General features: G+C 35.0%; 1 protein-coding gene across 1 annotated transcript in view; it reads right to left on the reverse strand.

Moving 5' to 3' along the window:
* The window catches only part of Col28a1 (collagen type XXVIII alpha 1 chain), a 158,234-nt gene extending 148,037 nt beyond the window's left edge, over positions 1-10,197 (reverse strand). The window contains exons 1-4 of the mRNA XM_076861514.2: positions 10,074-10,197; positions 8,673-9,226; positions 2,979-2,999; positions 1,354-1,410 (exon numbers count right to left, since the gene is read on the reverse strand). Coding sequence (XP_076717629.2) covers positions 1,354-1,410; positions 2,979-2,999; positions 8,673-9,226; positions 10,074-10,197 — 756 coding nt within the window. The remainder of the gene's footprint in view (positions 1-1,353; positions 1,411-2,978; positions 3,000-8,672; positions 9,227-10,073) is intronic.
* Positions 10,198-13,852: the final 3,655 nt, after the last annotated feature.

Consider the following 13,852-nt stretch of genomic DNA (forward strand, 5'->3'; position numbering starts at 1 on the left):
TAATTTTGTATACCCCTGAGGGTCTCCTTCCATTTACATGCAATTTCCCTTCTCTCTCCCTTTCCCTCCCACCCCTCATCCCTGTTTAATGTTAATCTTCTTCTCATGCTCTTCGTCCCTACTCTGTTCTTAGTTACTCTCCTTATATCAAAGAAGACATTTGGCATTTGTTTTTAAGGGATTGGCTAGCTTCACTTAGCATAATCTGCTCTAATGCCATCCATTTCCCTCCAAATTCTATGATTTTGTCATTTCTTAACTCTGAGTCACTTTTGAAAGAATCAGACCAGCTTGCTTGTCTTTGGTCACAGAGGTTCTGATATACAGGTATCACCTCAAAAGATAGGAGAAGGGAGCTCCCCAATCCTGTTCCAGAAAAGCACTTTGTTTTACTAGGCTCAAGCCACCCAAAATGTTGCTTTTCTGAAAACTGTTTTGGGGGAGTTTAATAAATATTAAACAGCATAGCTCTATGGTTTACCCCTATTAAAACATAAGTGGCTGAAATTGTCAGCTTAGCTTAGCAACTGTAAACTTTCTTACTAGCACTGTTCATTTTAAAACATAATAGAATATCCTTTCCTCTGGCAACTTTATATTGGGGTTGTGGGGACAAACAAGTTCACTTCTTAACACCTTCAGTGGTAGACTGATTTGAAAAGGAACAAGCTTTGGAACCAAGTCTCAAGGTAAAATGTGTCATATTCTCAGATATTCACAAATGCATTCCCCTCCCCACCCCCACATAGGAGCATTAGTTCAAAATCGAATCCATGTATTTTGTGAAACATCTCCCCAGGCTTCTGAACTCTAAGGTTAAAGTTTGCAATCCCATCAATAAATGAAATGCATGATAAGCAGCTTGGATGCTTTCTGATATCAGTCAGAAAAATATTCAGCATCTCTAGCAGTCTTAGTGTCATTTCAAATGGTTTCCAACTACACAGATGGCACTATTGATCCTAGGCTAGAATGGACTATGGTATCAGATATCGAATCATCATACTAAATCCTGCCATTTATCTTTGGTTGCCCAGTGGTTGCTTCCATTTGGCAGAATTTACCTAATCTCCCAAAATGCCCTACTGGCCTCTCCAGGAGACCACACTAAGTTGTTGCTGCATTGCTGTGAAGGCAAGAGCTTCCCAAGAGGACTGTGTCCTTGCTTCTAGTAAAACAAAGCTTTCCTAAAGTATTATCGCTTTCTGTATTTTCACTTCATTATTCAGAAATCATGGGTCCCCATTATCCAATAAGCAATGACACTGAAAAGCCCTTTCTGAAAGCAATTTCATCACTGTGCCATCATCGTCTTCATCAGCCTCAAGTTTGAAGTAGTAGTAGTATACTCACAGGAGGCCCTGGTTCGCCTGGATCCCCCTTCTCACATTCACAGATCTTGCGTTCACACTAAATCAATAATGAAACACAGTATTAAACACACAGTGAAATATAGTTAGGATAGCATTTCAAATATTATCCAATACACAACTGGAACACTCCCTTAGAGAAAGCTGACCTTGCAAGTTTATGGAGATTTTTCTCTATTAAATTATTCCAGGCAAACTCAGGTCTATTAAGAGCCAACTACTAAAGTATTATTAAACTTTGCTATGGCTAAATAAAATAGATATTCTGTCAAAGATTTATAGATGCCAATTAAAATAGGAAATAATCATTTTCAGTGGACTTTTGGAATATCTTCTCTACTCTTCTATATAACACATGAACGTTCATTATAGACAAATATTAAGTTCTTTACTCAGCAAAAGAAAACATTTAACTTATACCACATTTTGTCAATCCTAAGAAGCACATTTTTCCTCATATTAACACCTCTGAAATCAAAATGAGTCTTAGCATAGCTAACAGGTCAAATATGACAAAGCATTTGTTTTCTGCACATGCACTTCAAGACTTCAAGAATGAAATGAAAGAAAATGCCAGAGAACACCAAAAAACATGCTTCATTGACAATGGTTTTGATGGTGCAGAGACCAGGATTATGTGGAAAAACAAGGGCATTGATTCAAGATTTAGACACGGAGGTGAAGTTTTAGGAAAAAAAAATTTATTTTGCTTATATTTTTCTCCATATATGCACAAAAGTAATACAGGATTTAAAAGTCTGTATCTAAATAAATGTAAAAGGATTCTTTCCATAAATGTAAAATAAAAGTTGCAATTGATGAGAAGGCACTTGTATCACTGTTTAATGGTAAAAGATGTTTCCTTTTTGATGGGACATAAAATAATGTTGTATCTGTGCATAATTCAATGAAACCTGATATTTTACAAACCTGATATTTTTATTATCTTATGCAATGATAACTGTAAATATCCTGATGTTAAGCAGTTTATTGAAAAAAGTTCAGATGTTCCAAACTCTTTCTTTTAAGAAATGCCCACGTTGTTCAGGAATCCTCAGCAAACTCATAATTATCTATTGGGCAATATCCTATCCAATCTATTGCTGTTGGCCAGCTTCCATTGTCATATGCCCTGGTTGCCATCATGAGGCTCAATTTTCTCCACAATAGGAAAGATAATGAGCTTATAGTCAACCAGCTTGCAGCAGGGGATGATTCTAAGCTCTTTTCTCTTAGCACTAACCAAATGCTGGCCAGTACCTGGAACATCTCCCCAAGTACAGGGACTTCACGAGTAGCTGATGTCAGAGATGAGTTTAGAATAAAAGAAGCCATGTCAAAGTAAGCAAAAACTATGCCATTTGGTTATCACTGATTTCTAAAATTATTTTTTAATAATATTAAATAGTCCCTACTTTTCCTAAAATTTTCAACCTACAGTGGATATAGTGGCAGAAAAATCAAATGACTATTTTAAAAGAGAGTGGTTCGAAAAGAATTAAGCATTTTTGTTTAGTCACACCTTAGCTTCTAATGTGAATTATAATGCTTATCTGATAATGCAAGCTTTCAGAGTCATTCATAGTAATCAAAGCATGTGGTGCTTACCTTCTTTTCAAATAAAATATCCTAGGAGGGAAAAAAGAATGAAACATTAACTCAATTAATGGTTCTGCTTCCAGCTTCTTATTAGTCTTAATTATTCCCTATGGGATATGCAATTTCCAAGTAGAATAGCAATTGAGCCTTTTTAACCTTGTAAAAGCAATAAAGCCTGCCAGCCAACCACCCAAGGAGCACTCTCAGCCATGTAATAATAGGAGACATGAAGGGCACTAACATTAAAAATTACTCTATGCTTTCTAGGATCTTTATCCTATTGCATTCTGTGCTTTATCTTTTGTTTCTTCGATCAGCATTATACTCTCTATAATTTAGCTACAAACTTAATCAGTCATAATGAGAATGTCCTTACTTTTACTTACAAAGACTAAGGCAGAATACATAATTGTGTATTTTCCTTTCTGCCATTTTTTTCCAGCCTTATACATGTGTGAATTTATTCTTTGGCATCAAAACATTCATTTTAAAGTCATAATTTTGTGAAATGTAAGTGGGCTTTAGACAGTTGTTAGTTAGCTTAGTCAATAATGAGCAGGTGGGCAGAGGAAAGGACCAATGAAGGGGAGACATTGGACATATGCATTAAGAAAATCCACCAGTCAAGATCATGAGTTCAAAGCCAGCCTCAGCAAAAGCGAGCTCTAAGCAGCTCAGTGAGACCCTGTCTCTAAATAAAATAAATAGGGCTGGGGATGTGGCTCAGTGATTGAGTGTCCCTGAGTTGAATCCCTGGTACCAAAAAAAAAAAAAAACCATAGTAGAATGGGTCAATAAGTGAAAAAGTATTCAGCAGTTGAAACAAATGCATTGGATATATGTAATTCAACATAAGTTTCCGAAAACATCAGGTGAAAAAGTGTTTTGAAGATGGATATGTACAATATAATCCAAATTATAAAATATTTAAAACACACATTAGAAGCTTGGTGTCCTCTGGGAAAGTGAGAGGAAAAAAGAATTCAAAAGGAGCTCCTGAGAGACAATTTTTAAAACCTTGATAATTTAAGCCAAACTATAAAATTTTAAAACAACTACTAAAGAAAAATTCAAAGTTTTGTCACTTTACAACCTTTTTAACAATAAGCAATATCGTTGTCAGTTTTTCAATTCATGAATTTAGCTGTTAGTGTGCCTGATGTGAAATTCTACACATCAGCTCTTTTGAAAATTCAATTTCTGTCTTGCTATATTGTTCTTTGAAAATATGTGCCATAAAGCGTAAAATCATAACAACACAAGTAACTATTTTTGGAATTCATTTGATTATGTGTTTGCTGGAATTTATATTTCTATGGAAACAAAAATGAACACAAAACTTTAGAATAGAAAAGATTGTTTCAAACAAAGAACAAAGCCTCGTCCCTAAGGGCACTCACTTATAGTCTATAGGCCCCAGGGACAGAGGACAACACACAGCCAACAGTGCAGGAAAGAGGACCCAGAATGGAGGTCAGGGAGAAGGGCAGGAATGAGATGGTTTCTTGGAATAGGTGGGGTTTCTGGATGACTTCGAAGAGAGGAATGCAAAGGACCAACGTGTTGATGGCATGCCATGCTATATGTCAAAGTTTAAGAGGAAAAAAGTCATAAAGACAAGTGTGGGCAATAAGACAAAGGAAGCAGTGAGGAGGGACATTTAACCAGAGTGGATGGAAGGGCCCACGTGAACACAACTGGATGCCTTGGGAAGTAGCAAGGGCTTCCAAGTGGGCAGAGAGGCACTGTGTGAGAACAGCTGGGGCCCGTGGTCAAAGCCAGAGAGAAAGACACATCAATTACAGTCTAGGGGGAATTTGAGTTTCAATATAAAGGATAAATAATAGAGACCCTCACTAGAGCTAAGGCCTACGTTTTATTAATATCTGGATTTTTATGATGATATATGTATATGTCAAAGAAGAGGGCGAGAAGGGAACTGCCTATTTTACAGAGAAGAGTTACAAGGTCGATGCTACCAGAAGGGGATAGAGAAAATGTGAGGGATGGACAACGTTATTAGCATCATAGCAAATGGGATGAGACTAAAGCACTCAGTAGGCAAGGAAGACGAACGCTGTAACAAAGCACAAAACTTACAGCTTAGTATAATAGTAAAATTGCTAACAAAATCGGAAATACATTAGAGCAGAAATAAGACTCCAAGCAAGGGAAGCCCTGAGAAAAAGAGAAGTGGACTATTATTTTAAAATAAAGCATATAATTCTGAAGATGATATAGAAATTACCAAAATGATTGTTTATGTGAAGGAGGGAATACCTAAAGTTTATGTTCTTTCTGATGATATTCATTAAAAGAGACCAATTTGTCACAACTTTTATTCTCATAAAGGCTTTTTAAATATTTACATTAAAAGTGATGGAGGAAAAAAATTTTTTTTAAAAAAATTGTTTTCATATATTCTTTTTTACTCTTCTAAAGGACCAAGTAATATATATAGGACATTGGTTGAATTTATTTCTTGGGTTTCAACACTACTATGTGAACCATAATAAACTAACAATAAAAATATTTCACATATCCCCTTCAATTAGGAATCACCACATCCCTCTTGGGTAATTCAGAATTAAAATGTTTTCATGAGGTTCTTTCATGAAACTTTCTACTAGAGATATCAAGGCATATACACTGATTCTGCAATTCATCTTGACTCCTGCAAAGTTGACTTATTCTGGACAATTGTGTCAATTAAATTCAACTTAAGTTTACTCTGCAAAAAAATGGATACACTGCTAATCCAAAGAAACAATAATTTCAAAATTATTAGGCTGGGTAAAAAAAAAAGTTTGTCACAGACAGAGCACACACTGTATGAGTTTACTTATAAAATTCTAGAAAATGTACACTAACCTAGAGCAACAAAAGTCATATCATTATTAAGGCAAGTATCCCAAAGGTGTAAGGAAGAAGCTGGGTGGTGGAAATGTTCTGTATTCTGATTGCATTGATGGTTTCATGGATGTATACATTTTTAAAACTCATATATTATATACTTTAAGTAGATGCAGTTTTGTAGTTAAACTATACCTAACATTTTTATGATATTTGTGAAATAGATTTTATGAAATTCATATTTATGAAATCATTTCAAAATAAAGTGGTAAAAATTCAATTAAAGATATAATACAAATAGATTAAATGAGGAATGTTTCCAATAACCTGATCAGGAGTCAAGTTCTACTTCATAGATAGTGAAATAGAAACATAAACCCTGGAGTACTGTTCTTTAAAGAGCCTAAATAAACACTCGGGAGGGTTGGGTATGGTGGCGTTTTTGTGCAATCCCAGTGACTCAGGAATCTAAAACAGATGGATGGCAAGTTCAAAGCCAACCTCAGCAACTTACTGAGACCCAATCTCAAAATCAAGATAAAAAGGATGATATTGTCCAAAGTATATTGTTATATTGTGTGCATTAAAGATTATGTAACAAATCCCATCCTTATGCACACTTATAACACACCCATAAAAAATGTAGGAAAAAATAAATAAATAAAAAGGACTGGGGTTGTAGTTCAATGGTAAAGCACCTCTGGGTTCAATTACCAGTACAAAAAAAAAAAAAAATGCATTCTGCTCTGGACCCAGAAATGGTTGGGAAGCAGTACCTCTTCTAAGAACAGTCTTATTCATTAAGCTTCCATCTGAACAAACAAGCTGAAATCACAGGATGCTAAGGAATAGCAACACTGTTGGTCATTTTCTGATTTCCCTAGAAACAGACCAACAGTTCTGACTCCAGTCTTCTGCCAAGAGCCTGGGTGCCCTTTGAGGTAGAATTTCTCAACAAACATATGTCAAGAGGAAGTATGAACATCCTGAGCCTGCACATCTGGCCAAACAAGGACCTGCCTGCCCCACATCTTCTATATTCAACTCTTCTCACAGGATAATGACAGGGAAGTAGCAGCAGGACACTCATGTTTACAGCCCCAGGATTCTCTTCTGCACATGCCAGAATTGTCTTAAGTGGTAAGGACACCTTGGGCCATGGGTACAGTCAGGGTTCAATGTTATTCCAGCACCATGGTAAGGTTCCCTCTCATGTGAAAGAACTGTTCAGGATGCACACTCACCCCAAGCACTAGGGAGCTAGGTGTCATCTCTCTAAGTCTAGGCAGAACCCTTCCCATATATCCTCAATCCCCAAGGAGCAAAGACTAAAAATAATAGTAGAGATGTTGTTTACCTGTTTCAGGACATTTCTGATTGAAAAAAAATACTTTTAAAACAGTTACTATTTCCTCTCTGAATACACCTTTATAGAGTTAAGCATGCACACTCTGGGGTTTTGACTGGCCTTAAATTTTCAACCATAAAATAGGAATAATAAAAGTACCCATATCATAAGATTTTGGCAAACACAGAATAAAGTAAAATACACACCTAATATGTAATTATATCCAAGTAGAATGTCGTGTGTGTGTGTGTGTGTGTGTGTGTGTGTGTGTATGATGTACTACTATTTACCTCAATTTAGAAAATTTCAAATCTGTGTTTTAACCAGATGAAATTAATAATTAAGAACATAAGCAAATTTGTTTTTACCCTGGAGGTCATTTTTCCTTGCAAGTAAATTCAACTTTCCTCCTTTCTTTCTTTGTCTGTATACTGTTTGACTCATAAAAACTTGCAATATATGGTATTACAATATCACTTAGATACAATATATGATATTACTCAGATAAGAAAAACTCAGGTCTCATGCTGAAAACAATTGACACTAAAAAGATAAGAGTGACATTAGGAAAAGCATTGGAGGAAGGACAAAAGGATCAAAACGATCTTCAGAGTAGGATCTGACTTTTCTTTGCATCATAGAAAAGATATCCACATGCTCAGTGCCTAAAGGACTAGGCTGTCTTGCCTTCTTAGAAAATCAAAGAAATCAGTATTTTTAAGGAAATCGATTTTTTTTTTTAACATTTAACAAATCAACCAATTCATCTCCAGGAGTTTTCTTTTTGAGAAATGTTGTCAAGAGGGATTTCTTTTTGATTGCTATGCCTCATGTTTTCCAAAGCAGCAAGGAGAGACTTTCACACATAGCTAAGCAAAAAATACAGAGAAGCAATGAGGCATCTAACCAGACCCATCAAATGGGACTCATTGATCTGATGGAGAAATTGTTGGTTGACTTCAGGTGATTATAAATTAAATGGGCCTATTTAATTTATCTAAGAAACACAGAAATAATTTTCAAAATTGGAGGTCTACTACTATAAAATTATATTTTGCTTAAGTAGTATAATGTGGCAATAGGTGAAATAGAACCAAAAGTATTTCTGCAGGTGTGGAATGGGAAAAGACAAACTTGATATAAATACAGCAGACCACAAGTTGACCACAAAATTAATATATGTAAGCAGCATTCACAATCTTAGGAAATATAAACAGAAGCCTGAGTTATATGATTGGAAAGTAATCCTCCCAAATCCTCAGCCTGGACTAATAATAAAGTTAGGAATGCAATTTCAGGGAATGAGCCTTGTACTTTCCCAGCTTACTTGGTATAAGGAAATGAAGAGAGACTTCAGATTTTTCTTATAGAAAGAAAATTCCAAAGAAATTTGTGTATATACTTTTTTCATGTTTCTTGCCCAGTATCAACCCTTACAGAATTTATAACCAAGATATCAACATTATGGTGCAAAATACTTAGCATATCCATTTGGTACCTACCAGGCGATCCCGAATTTTATCTACAATGGTTGGATCACTCAACAGTAGAATAGGTTCACTGGGTGCATCCCCAGATATCAAATGAAGTTTGGTTCTATTGACAGTGAGAAGTCCAATGGTGATAAATGATATTCCTGCATTTCTAGCACCTTCAGAAATACTTTGAATATCTGGATTCTTTGGATGGTCCATGCCATCAGTCATTAGCAAAACCACTTTCACACCATCTTTACGTCCTTCTTTCTTAAGTAGCCGAGTGGCATTGGAAATAGCATAATAAGAAAAGGTGCCTTGTCCAATGAAATTCATAGACTTAACCCTCTGCTTAAAAGTCTGCAGGTCCTTCCAAGAAGAGAAAGGTGGATCGATCTGGACTGAGCTGCTGAACTGAAGGGCTGCCAGTTTGATGTCATATTTCAAAGAGTGACCCGGGGTCAATTGGAAGATCTTGTCACTCAAGCTATCCACAAAATTTTTCTGTTTATCAAAGAGGACAAGTTTAGAACTTTCAGAGCTGTCCACAATGAAGAGCACATCTATGAAGCAAACAAAGTCTGAAATAGAACAAAAAAGATTAGGCAACTTAATTGTTCCAACTCATCGAACTGCATTGTATAGGAGCACCCTGAGGTGGCTGTTGTATTTGGTTTTGAGAAGGGAGTGAAGTGGATATGAGAGATCGCATTGGAGATAAGGCTTAACTTATCTAAAGAACTAAATCTCTTTCCAAGTCTTTCCCCTTATAGGATCATGCAAATGAAGAGCAAACAAGTAAACAAAAGATCATATATTCACAGCATATTCTCAATGTTAAACCCACTTAAAGTGAGAGGAAGGGAGGGAACATTTTTAAAATTCAACAAGTGAGGTTTTCTCGCAGTAAAAAAAAAAAAAAAAAAAAAAAAACAATGCTTTATTTCTTAGGTTGTTTCTTACGTTGTGTGTCATATCAGTGAGGTTTTGATTTTTGTCATCAACTTTGTTTAAACTTAGGGACAAAATGACTGTACTCATCAACAGCAAGGGAGAAATAAACTTATTTTGAAAACAGAGAACTTTGAATCCCAGCTCTGTTTCTTACTAGTTTGCCTGTGCCTTAAATGTGCCATTTAACTTCTCTGAGTCTCAACTTCTCTATAACATGAAAGTGACAGTCTCTGTCTTGCCTATTTTATATGTGAGCCTCAAATGAGATAACAAATGTACAAGTGCTCTAAAAACTTCGATGTGTTTTAAGTGTGTAAGATGTATTACTGTCATAATTATATCCAAGTAGAATGTCATGTATATACATATATGTGATGTTCTACTATGTACCTCAAATGTTACTTAGAAAATGTGAAATCGGTATTTTAGCGAGTTGAAATTAATAATTAAGAACATAAGCAAACTTGTTTTTACCCTGGAGGTCATTTTTCCTTGCAAGTAAATTTGACTTTGCTCCTTTCTTTCTTTGTCCGTATACTGTTTGACTCATAAAAATTGGCAAAAGCAAGAGACAGAAGGCAAAATATCTGCTCCACATTATGGTAGACGGTGAAAACTCATCTGCCTGGTAGCACCTTGAAACAGAGAAATTAGTTATAAATACTTCAATAAAAATAAGGTTTGCTATTTTTTAATTTCAAGCTTATAGAGTCAAAAACTGGCATGTTACTGGAGAAAGGGGTTCTCATACACATTTCTAGAAAAATATTCACATTGAGATTTTAAGTTTCTAATCCAAGTAAATCATGGCACCATAACCAAATATTTATTAATAAATATTTCTATATATTCAAGAAGTCTTAACTTCCCATTATATTATGAGGAACAGGATGTGAGAAGAGCAATTGATGACATTTCAGCCCCGCCCCCCTTGGTGGCCATGGTTCAATCACAGCATCTGCTTTGACATTCCCAGATTCTTCAGAGTGAATTCAGATTCACTCATTCTTATTGTAACTGTTCTCCAATCCAACATTTTGCAGGATTGGAGAACTCTACCACCATTCCAGTCCTATTATTATACATATAACTTCAGTTGATCCAGAGGTCAAGTCAAAAATTAATCTACCCTTCTGTTTTCATAGAACCCCATTTCTCTTTTCTACTCTCACTTTGGAAACTTTGTCTCCACCAGAGTTGGAGCCAACGAATCAAAAAGAGTATGAGAACAAATCAACAGAGTTATTTCAAAGCTTCCAATGTTAGCTGGAAGAACTAGAGTTAGCTGGAAGAATTAATGAACTGAAATAGGCTTGCAGTCAGGAAGTACCCCGCTATGAACAGCCCTGTGAAACCATTTTTCTAGATAGATTAACAAAGAAAAATTATAATTCTGTTGTTCAGTCATCATCAGTCAATATGCCCTTTACACATCGAGTGACTTTTTAGCCTGCAGAATTCCCTGACAAGAAAAGGCTGGTATGTACCCAAGAGTATGAGAACAAGAAAGCTTATTTGGAACAAATATTCAACATGGTTTTGAAATGTTTGCCTGCTTAAACTATATTGACTTCAAAAGTTCTGGAAAAGGAATCACATTTTCCTTCTTTGGCACCTTGCCTTTAAGGAATGTGAACTGGGAAATCGTGAGCATGATATTTCCAGGCTCTGAATAGAGGGTGGAAATACACACAGTGGTAGTGAGGAGTGAGACAGGACACTGATTTCTTTCATAACTGCCAGATGGACAAACCCCAGAGAAGCAAAGCTGGTGGGTTGAAGACAGAGCAATAGTTGGCTCCGTTCCATCGTCTGCTCTTCACATAACATTATCCTGTAGGAAGGTCATTAAGAGAACCTCACTCCCACATAACCAAGCACCTCTGCTGGCAGGTGCGTCAAGTGCAATTGGCCAAATGCCAGCTGAGCAGACCAGGTATGCCAAGATGTGAAGATAGCTGGGTATTTGGGAAAAAATAAGAAGTGTGCTAAGGAATAGAACACACAAAGGATATTCCTCCTCCAGGAATCCTCTGGTTAACCAAGGAGAAGAATATAAAGCATGTACAACTTGATAAGCCTGTATAGATAAACATAGCTATTTTTGCATTTTCAAAGGGGGTAAAGGAATAACATTATGTGTCTTGTGTCACCTATGATTTTTCTCTTGATTGAGTCCATACCATAAAGAACAACTCAGAACTCCTGGAAATAAGAGACTGAGAACAAAATTTCATTGAGAATAAGAGATTTTATAAGCTATTTTATCAAACAATACATCAGAGACCTAGAGAAGATGAATCCCATGCATGATACTAAGAAGAAAAGTCTTCTCATGCACAGGGCTCAATTAGACATACTGACTTTAACTCAAGACTTATGTTTTCTCCCAAATAAGCACATTATTATACAGTTTTATTGACATATAATCATAAATTCATACCAACCCCTATATATATGATATTCTACACAATTTATTCAATAGCAGTAACTACACTACCTCACATTTTATTATTATTTGCTCTGACAGTTTTTATCCAGTCTTTTCTAACCAAAGTTTTCCTATTCCTTTTCATTTTCCTAGAGTACAAGGTATACTTTCTTTACTTTTCTTCCTCTAAATTTTTAGTTTTACTGCCTTACTGAATTCTCTTTCTTCCTATTAGTTTGGCTTTGTGGAATCCCACTCACATCTAATCTCTTTTACTGTGTTTTTCTGCTCTTTTTTTTTTTAATAATTCTCAACTTTCTTTCTTTTAGATGCCATGTACAAGCAAAATAGGTTTCAGGAATGAAAAATGTCATTAGTTAAATGTAAGAAATGTAAATCCATATGTTTATTATAGGTTACTTTTGTAAATGCATAAACAAGGATGCTCTTTAGCCAAATGTTATTATTTTTTTTTTTTGCTTTTGGCCTAAAATTATTTCATATAAATGGCAGAATCAATAAATTACACAGACTTTATATTTTATAATGTTTCAGATACAAAACTCATCTTTCAGTAGAGTTTGCTGATTTTATTCATAGTGTTTGCCTTTCATTGATTTCTGCATGAAGATAAAATGATTGCATAAGTCCTTGTTCAAATTGCCAAACTAGCTTATTAGATACAGAATGTATTCTATAATTAATCCTGAATTATAGAATTTTTGTTCCAAAAGACATTAACATTATTCTAATGCAATTTAGTAGACTAAATTAAAAATACATTTTAAAATAACTTTAAAATAAAGTTTAAACTTACGCATTTTAACAATTAGTTATATTTCTCTAATAATTTATTTCGAGTAATAGCAGAAGATGAAAAATTTTGAAAAGCTTTCTTCATATAATAAATATATAAACCACTTAATTTTCCACAGTTCCTAGATGGTCCTATCTGAGTTAAGTGTTTAAAACAAAGTTGTTATGTCTTACCTTATAAAGTTTGTCAAATAAAAATTAAAGACTGGTTGAATGCCCACAGCAAGGACTACTGTTAGGGATGGAGGTAGCTTATTTGATACTGATCTGTTCTGTAGGAAATAAAAATTGCCTTTGCTTTTGGATCTTTTGTAATCTTTTATTCATGCTTATTAGACTCAGTTAAAGCAAGAGTGGTCAGGCATTTGGCCAGGGTGCAAAGTCTGGGTGGGATCAGTAAGCAAGTTAAAGGAACAGTGTCCTTTCAGAATAAATCTATTTTTCAGACTATTATAAAAACAACTCCAACAAATTTTCTATGTTTCAGACATTTATTGACAATCTTTGTTTCTCTTGCTCTGCTTTCTCTCTTAATTCTTTTCTTCTTTTTTTTTCTTTTGGTTTTGGATATGATAAGATATTGGTTGTAAATGGTCTCTCAAAGTATATAATAGATGCCAGACTCAAATTAAAAATTGTTTTTTTTTAAATAAAAGTTTATTCCAAGGACATTGAATTTGAATTTAATATAATTTTCACATGACATGAAATATTATGCTTCTTTGGGGGGTGGGTGCATTTAAAATTGCAAATCCCAATCTTAGCTTGAGGATCATATAAAAATAGGAAATGAGCTGGATTTGGTTCTGGTCTGTAGTTTGCTGATTCCCCCAGTTAGATAATGGATATGTCAAGGGCAAGAATTATACCTTATTTATGCAACTTTAAATCTGGCCCTTCTAACATAAAAGGCATTCAAATAATGTTTGTTAAATTAAGTAACAAATGGATGGAGGTAAAAGAAAGATACTTCAGGGGAGTGATTTGCTAAATCATTTCAGACCGA

Source organism: Callospermophilus lateralis, chromosome 1 (assembly GCF_048772815.1).
Source record: "Callospermophilus lateralis isolate mCalLat2 chromosome 1, mCalLat2.hap1, whole genome shotgun sequence".
NCBI lineage: Eukaryota > Metazoa > Chordata > Mammalia > Rodentia > Sciuridae > Callospermophilus > Callospermophilus lateralis.